The sequence below is a fragment of the Pinus tabuliformis genome, chromosome 6 (genome assembly GCF_031772625.1).
Source record: "Pinus tabuliformis cultivar Carrire ecotype Pingquan chromosome 6, CPIR1, whole genome shotgun sequence".
NCBI lineage: Eukaryota > Viridiplantae > Streptophyta > Pinopsida > Pinales > Pinaceae > Pinus > Pinus tabuliformis.
Genome location: NC_142292.1, coordinates 683,019,968 through 683,028,734, shown reverse-complemented (window position 1 = coordinate 683,028,734; position 8,767 = coordinate 683,019,968). Strand labels below are relative to the sequence as shown.

General features: G+C 38.3%; 1 protein-coding gene across 2 annotated transcripts; it reads left to right on the top strand.

Moving 5' to 3' along the window:
- The first annotated feature begins 4,146 nt into the window (after nt 1-4,146).
- LOC149260498 (pentatricopeptide repeat-containing protein At2g03880, mitochondrial-like) lies at nt 4,147-7,099 on the top strand. 2 transcript variants are annotated; one of them, XM_089420757.1, is made up of 2 exons: nt 4,147-5,072; nt 5,160-7,099. In XM_089420757.1, exons 1-2 carry the CDS (start codon nt 4,409-4,411, stop codon nt 6,845-6,847), a joined length of 2,352 nt encoding a protein of 783 aa, XP_089276883.1. In that variant the 5' UTR covers nt 4,147-4,408; the 3' UTR covers nt 6,848-7,099. The 2 variants fall into 2 exon arrangements, with proteins under 2 accessions (XP_089276883.1, XP_089276879.1); XM_089420753.1 differs by having other exon boundaries at nt 4,148-7,099.
- The last annotated feature ends 1,668 nt before the right edge of the window (nt 7,100-8,767 follow it).

Genomic DNA, 8,767 nt, shown 5'->3' with positions numbered 1-8,767 from the left:
TGCCTAATTATAGAACACATGTCACTATATCCCTAAGCATCATAAGTGCTCCATGATGTAGATGTCTCATTCTCCTGTGCCATAGCTCACTTATGTGTCTCCCACTGCTATTGCAATCACTGATGATGTTGCCAACTAGTTCCTTTAGAGAAAACTCCACTATGTTTCACCTTTTTCTATCTTTGGTATTTGATGAGCAACTTCTTCCCTACAAAGTGGACATCATATCCCTTATCCTATAGCTAGGATACTGAAATAAGGTTCATACCTAAGCCGGGCACATGCAACACATCTGTAACACTTGTTCTTACACTTGACTCCCTATGAATCTCGATGGTACCTACTCCATATGGAGTACATTTTCTCTTGTTTCTGATATGAATCTGAAAGTCCATTTGATCCTCCTTATAGCTAGAGAAGTATTCTTCAGCCCCTGTCATATGAGTTGATGCTCCACTATCTATATACCTGACACTCTGTGAAGTTGAGCTAGAGACGAAATATATCAGATCAAATCCATCCTCCAATCTGGAAGATAAATCCATAGCCTCCTGAATGTTGAATCTCTCAGTGGCCACACTAGAGAAATTTGAGAAATCTACTGAAGACATCTTGAGTATAATTCTCTATGTGTCTTTTCTCTTCCACCCAACGTTGATCTACTACTAGTGGACTAGCTACAAACCAACTGTGCCTCGATCGAACTAACTGATTTTCTAAGAGGAACACTCTATCCGACAAATCCACACCTACAAATTTTTGCTTCTAAGCCTCTGATCAAATTTTTCTGTTGGATGTAACTAAAAATTAAACCCTTTGCCTCTGTAAATTCACATTTCATGGTGGTTTGTGCAGATATGAGAAATTATGCTCAGAACTCCCTATGAAACTACACAATTTCTCCCTCTCACTATTGAGCCTCTGATCTAATCTTCAATGCTTTGATGCCATGTGAGAATTCCTTGAAATTGCAACAATTGGAAATTGATTCTTCTAATTGATTAATTATGCAATTTATTTGTTATGGTAAATAACAAATAAATCACACTGCAATTCTTCACAATAAAATTACGTTGCAGAAAATAATATGGAAACTGAGAAAAGATGCACACACACACACACACAATAAAAATGACACCGATATTTTTGGACAAAATTCCCCGAAAAAACCCAAATGGGAAAACTAGTGTAGTAGATGAGGGTTTATTTTATTATGCAACATAAAATTTGAGTACAAAAAAATGGATGCCAAATTGGAAATCCTACAACAAATAATATGGCCAAAATATATGTGAGACAAATTGTTTCACTTGAAAATTGATCTCAACTCTGAAACTAGCTCTGTCTGGGCCACTCGAAAACCCCTACGTCAACCTCTATGCAAACCTAGTACAGACCCCACTCACACTGCCTCCAGAACTCAGTAAAATCTGTCTGTCTATCTGGTTTTGCCACTGTAAGTGACTCACTTGGACTTCTGGTGAAAATCTAGGCCACCAAGAACATAATTGACCTCCTCTTCAGCTAAATCTAACTGGCCCTTTGAAGCTTCTACACAGGCCCCACATAGCCTCACTGAGGAAATAATATAGCCTCTCTTTTATTGATTCTCTAACGCTGGAAATCCACTGAAACTCTATTGTTGATCTCTCAAACATTGTTTCTCTAGCTCAAGATCTTCTTCTAGTTGAATCGTTGCACTAGATAGCTCGACTACCCAAGGAACTTGCTCTCCCTCTCACTTGATGTGTCTATCTCCAACCCTATCATCCGACTCTTATATTCTCTCGTTGGCTCACTAATGATCATGATTAGATCCTCATCAACAACTAAGATCATCTCAAACTCAATCTGTGTGAGTTTCTAGAGCTTTCTCACATTTTCTTAATTAATTCCTTTTAATTAACTAGTTTTCCTAAGTTAGACTTAGGAAAAATTTAAATGATGGTCAATTAATTTAACTAAGGCGTTTCACAAGCTTATCTTGTGAAACCTTTTTTGGGTTTTGAGATCTCAGGTTCCTTAGTCTCATAGACATAAACCGAGACTAAAACACCTATTTGATACTACAAAAACCAACACTCTCCATAGCTCAACTAGCCACAATCCCTTTCAAGTGGGCCTAGGATTTCAACCATTAGGTCCCATTGATGTGGCACTGCCCCTTGCAACTACACAAGAATAATATATACATATTGGATCATAAGCTGACAAAGTTACCGAGTTTATTGAATGAATTCAACACATTTGCCATTAGGTCCATGATATCTTGTAGAAAATCAATACTATGTATAAACAACGCCATGATTACCACTAGGTTCCACACAAGTTTCAAGTGGGAGACAAGGTTTTGTTGTATTTGGAAAAGGAACACCTTGCAGGTGCCCATTAGAAGCTTCAGCCACTCTGTTATGGACCTTACACCATCGCCAAGGCTATAGGTGATAATGCTTTTGAGCTAAGTATCCCCGCATTCCTTGGCATGCACCTAGTGTTCAATGTGGACCACCTTTGCCATACTTTCCACCATTGTTGGACACATCAAAAGTCATAGAGCAACTGACATCGACAGAGATCAACCCAGATTGCATTGAACATGCCACAAATAATCAGATAAGAGCACTTGCCCATAGAGGATCTAGTTGTATTGGGTTATTAAAGTAGGTAATCTATTGCACCAAGGAAAGTGGCTCACCATGGGCCAAGTTCAATAGAAAGTTCTCCATCTCATGAAGGCACTCAATGTGATGGAGACCATTGCTCCCTAGGGCGCGGGGGGGGGTGCGAGGTAATCTAGTTGGGTATCAGTGGCCATCCACTTATTCCACTGCCTCATAACATTATTTTCCTATTTTGGAAGTTTTTAGGTCTTGAACTTTTGGAGCCATTTTGAGAACCTAAACGACATTTTTTTGAGGCCATAAACGGATAAGAACACAACTAGATAAATTGGGTATGAGGCAAAATGATAAATTATTATAAGTTATTGAAAGGATTCTTAAACTTAATAATTGTTAAACCAAAATGCATATGTATTGTTTATAGATAAATAATTGTTTGTATCAAAAGATATACATTCTCACCCCTAACATAAAATCAATTAATTAATTCAAATAGATCATGTAAAGGAATTCTTAACATAAACTTATAGAAATCTAGGCCTATGTAAATTCACTCCCTATCTAAGCCACATTGTTCCATTTCCTATTCAAAGTGTTGGTTTTATACTAATTTATTACTCAATCTCCTAATTCAAATGAAGAATTTTTTTTTTTCTAAAAGTGGTATTTGTTAAAAAGTTTTGAATAGATGTATTGTTAACACACTCCAAGTTTGACAACAGGCAATCCCACCCACCTATCATATATATATATATATATATATATAACCACTACAAACATAAATGAGACAAAATATCTCTCATTCAAAAAGAGAGAGATTTGGTTATTAACTAGCCTCGATAGTTAGTTCAAAAGCACATTGCATTAGGAGGTCACGGGGTCATATCTCCTTAACACTCTCGAGGTTAGGCTTTGCTAATGAGGTGACAGGAAATGAACTTTAACACTCTCGAGGTTAGGCTTTGCTAATGAGGTGACAGGAAATGAACTTTTTGAGTGGATTTGTCTGAATAGTTTCCTTGAACATAGCGGCTGCCAATCTTCAATGTACGTGAACCACCAACTTTTTATTTAGTTAATAACTAATAATCCAAAATATGACACCACATTTTATTCTCATCAATATAAATTGACCTTGTATACTAAATATATGTTTCCTCTACTTTTAATGAATTAAAAATCCATAAAATCCTAATTTAATCATTAAAAACAAAACATATATATTGAATAACAAATATTAAAAAATTATCATCATAAAACCTACCTATTGAATAACAAGAAATGCTATACTATCATCCCAAAGAACTTTTACAATGGTTGTTAAAAACCATCCCAAACTTACACATTATTGATAAAAAAAATTAATGTAGTAATAAATTGTATTTAAAATAAATCCACAAAATTTTATTATCTTAACATCAATCTTTACTTTCCAACACAATTTTTTTTAAAACCCTTTACAAAATCAGTATAAACACATACCTACAAATTTGATGCATAATTATGAATGTGTAAAGCCAAAAATGTAGAATGTGTTGCAGTTAATTCCTTAGCTTTGGCATTGGATGCATCATATACTCGAGATTATATTGCAAGTAGAGATTTGTGTCTCATGTCTGGCCTCTACACCAATTGTTTTATTAGAGCTTGCATTCACAAAATTGTTTAGTGGGCAAACTGAACTTAATTTAATTGGGGTTACTAAGAAGGGTGTTGTTTTATTCCTATTTTGGTTGAGGTTGGCAAGTAGTTCGGATTCTGTAAAGAAATTATGAGGCTAAGCAGTCATGGCGATGGTAACAAAACTAAGCAACATCCACGATAAAATCACATTATTCGTGGGGTTAACGCTTAGCTTTCATTGCAGGAGGACTACTACATCAATAGCCCTTCAAAGTGAATTCCAAGCCAACAACAATTACTCTACAAAGGATATCAGAACAATCTGCAAGCAGGGTCAATTAAAAGAAGCTCTGGATATTTTGCTTAATACAGAGCTGCGGATAGACTCTTCAACATATCTCTGCCTCTTGCAGGAGTGCGTGAAGAAAAAGGCCTTATCAGAAGGAAAATTACTCCATACCCACATCACTCGCAGTGGATTTGTGCCAAACGCCTATCTATGGAATTCGCTTCTCAACATGTATGTCAAGTGCGACAGTCTGATGGATGCAAGCAAATTGTTCGAGGAAATGCCTCAACGAGATGTGTTCTCATGGACTGTGATAATCGCCGCTTGTGCTCGGCATGGATTCTCACGGGAGGCTTTAGGATTGTTTTATCAAATGCAACAAGAGGGAGTCCAACCCGATCAGTTCATAATTCCCAGCGTTCTCACAGCATGTGCCCACTTGGCATATCTGCAACAGGGCATAGAGATCCATGAAGAAATAATAAGAAGCGGTTTTCAGTCTGATATTGTTGTAGGCAATGCCCTTGTGGATATGTATGGTAAGTGTCGATGTTTAGAGGATGCACGCAATGTATTTGATAAAATGCCCAAACGAAATGTGGTGTCATGGACTGCGATGATTGCAGGGTATGCTCAGAATGGGCACAGTGAGAAGGCCCTGGAACTTTTTCGAGAAATGCAGTCAGTGGGCTTGAAACCTAACGTGAATACATTCACCAGCATCCTTCCGGCATGCACCAACATGGGAGCTCTGGACCAAGGCAAGGAGATCCATGAAGAGGTGATTAGGAGTGGGTTTCAGTCTAATGTCTTTGTTGAGAGTGCTCTTGTAGATATCTATGCAAAATGCGGGGTTTTGATGGATGCACGCCGTTTGTTTGACAAAATGTATCAAAGGAATGCTGTCTCGTGGACGGCAATCATTGCAGGGTATATGCAGAATAGGAATGCGGATCAAGCCCTGAAGCTGTTTGAGAAGATGCCCAAACGTGATGTGGTGTCCTGGACAGTGATGATAGCAGGGTACGCACATAATGGACATGTTGATAAAGCCATGGAGCTCTTTAGGGAAATGCCAGAACCCGACGTAGATTCGTGGACAGCGATGATTGCTGGATATGCACAGAATGGGCGCAATCTGGAAGCTTTGAAGCTTTTCCAGGAAATGAAGCTGTCGGGCATGAAGCCACATTCAAAAACCTTTGTCAGCATCCTCCCTGTGTGTGCGAATTTGGCAGCTTTAGAACAGGGTGTTGAGATACATGATGAAATAATTAGAAGTGGATTTCAATCTGACGTCTTCGTTACGAATGCTCTCATGGACATGTATGCGAAATGTGGGAGTATAGAGAAAGCTAGAGACCTATTTAACAAAATGCATCGACGCACCGCGGTTTCCTGGACAGTGGTGATTTCAGCATATGCCATGAACGGCTGTGGAAAAGATGCACTCAGACTCTTTGAACAAATGCAACACTCTGGCATGAAACCAGACGATGTTACGTTGGTTTGCGTGTTGTCAGCATGCTGTCATGCAGGCTTGATAGATGAGGGTAGAAAGACTTTTTATTGCATGAAACAGTGCTATCTGATTACACCTTCAATGGAGCACTACGGTTGCATGGTTGACCTCTTTGGCCGTGCTGGGTACCTCGATGAAGCTCTAGACTTTATCAACAAAATGCCGATAAAACCAGATGCTACCGTGTGGGGATGTCTGCTCGGTGCCTGTAGAGTGCATAACAATATAGAGCTAGGCAAACAAGCAGCAGAACATCTTTTTTATTTAACCCCTAGAAGTGCTGCGCCTTACGTTCTGCTTTCAAACATTTATGCTGCAGCTGGCATGTGGGATGAGATTGAAAAGGTGAGAAAAATGATGAGAGACAGAGATGTCAAAAAAAGGCCTGGATGTAGTTGGATTGAGGTCAATAAACAGGTCCATGCCTTTCTTGTAGGAGACAAGTCACACCCACAAACAGAAAAGATTTATGCAGAACTGGAAAGATTGTCTCAGGAGATGAAGGCAGCAGGATATGTGCCAGACATGAAATTTGTTTTGAATGATGTAGAGATAGAACAGAAAGAAAAAATGCTTTGCTTCCATAGCGAGAAGTTGGCAATTGCTTTTGGTCTCATCAACACACCTCCAGGGACAACTATTCGAGTCATTAAGAACCTTCGAGTTTGTGGTGACTGCCACTCGGCCACAAAATTTATCTCAATGATTGTTGGTAGAGAAATTATTCTGAGGGACACCAAACGATATCATCATTTCAAGGACGGACAGTGTTCCTGTTGTGATTATTGGTGATGTGAATTAAACACACAGGATGAGCAGAAGCTTGTCTAATGATGAGTTAATGTGTGACATAAATCTTGCGTTGGTAGAAATGTACCACATATTCTTGTCGATTGCTGATAAATTACTGTATCTGGAGATTTGCTGCAGCTTTTTGGCCAGATTTGTGTTTAAAACCCCTCTAACCAGTGTAATGGTTGTTGTACATAGTCAAATTACTAATTAAATACATTAATCCTGGCCGTCATGATCAATACTAGTTTATATATAGGTGTGTTACTGACTTCCATTTATTCGAATTCATAATTCAGATTCATTACAAGATCCTTCTCTGGAGAAGTTCTGCTCCACTTTGCATCTGTAAGGGGAGATGTTTTGCCTCCATCTTTTATATATATATATATATATTTGTTTTCCAAGAAAAGAAGTGTACCATGGTTATTTAACAAAATAAGTAAATTTACAGCGGTTAAAAAGCCGTTCAATTGAATATATGTCTGATGCCAGATGCTGAGGTCTGAGACATTCCTTCAGATTCGATTGTCCAAACAAGAAATTTGTAACACCAGTCAAAATATCTGCCTGGAGGTGGAGATGCTATCTGCCTTGCTGGAAGAGCAGTGACCATTCTGCCAGCATCCAGGGTGATTGAAGTCGTCTTTGCTGAAAGGTCAGCCTCAGTGTTGAAGTTCCATAAGACATGAACAAAAGAGATGCTATTCAATATGGAGATGCTTGTTAGAATGCATATTTTACGTGGTCAAATATATAATTCATACCTTTAGGGATGTTTTCTTATAGTTGTAGGGATGCATATTTAATTGTTCATGTTATTATTGATTTAGTGTGTTGTCGCTCCTAGAGACAACCCCTAGGTTGAGGAGAAGGGTCAAAGCCTAGGACATCTTAGTGTGTCTTAAGGATTTATTCCTTCTACTCAAGAATTAGATACAAACTTATGAAATCTGGTCCAATCACCCTACTCAGAGGCAGATTCAATATACACTTAAACAGTATGTCATTCCCAAGACTTAATGTTCAGTTATGGTGGCCGACACACAAAGAGTGCAGTTTCATTGGTCGTTGCAGTATAGGTGAAAGAGGAAATACAAGGAGAGAAACCCAGTGCAGAGGGCTGGACAGACGCAAAATCCTGTGCACCAAATTCCAGTAGGATCATGAACAAGATAAAGGAAATGAGGTTCAGAAATCATAGAGCGCATTTTAAGGCTTTCAATCCCACACATTACAGGTACCATTTGCCATACATAACACAGGTAAATCTGTTATACAAAATTGAATTCAAACAACTACAATTACACAATTTCTGAGAAGAAATAAACACATGAAATAATGAATAGAGAAGGATTTACATATTACACATCTCAGTGCTTGGAATCCCCAAAACTTCTTCATTAATCTTCAAGAACAACATAAAGTTGATAAACTCCAGAACTCAAAAAATTTGCAGAAAAACTACAGCCTCTGGGATAGAAAATCAAACCGCTTCTAATGAGATATTAATCCCTTTTATAGGGGGAACCAAGGCAAGAACAGTTACAAAAATATCTGGAATGCCAGAACTGTTTGAACTACACCACTGTCTGAGCATGTGACTAGCCCAACTGTCTTAATTATTACATAGCAAACTTGATTCCTTGAAAATCTTAAAGAAATTGTAGAAATGACACAAATGTGTCATGATTGCCCAAACAAAATATCTCCATTGCTGACTCTATTGATCTTTTGAGGCAGACACAGTGAACAAAATATCTCCATTGCTGACTCTATTGATCTTTTGAGGCAGACACAGGCTCCACTGTTCGAATTCGCGGAGAGTTGATGAACTGGCCACACTCCTACCATTAGCATGTCATTTTACCTGTCATTTTCTCCTCTAATTGCTTAAATCCACCCTCTTTGGAGTTGGCT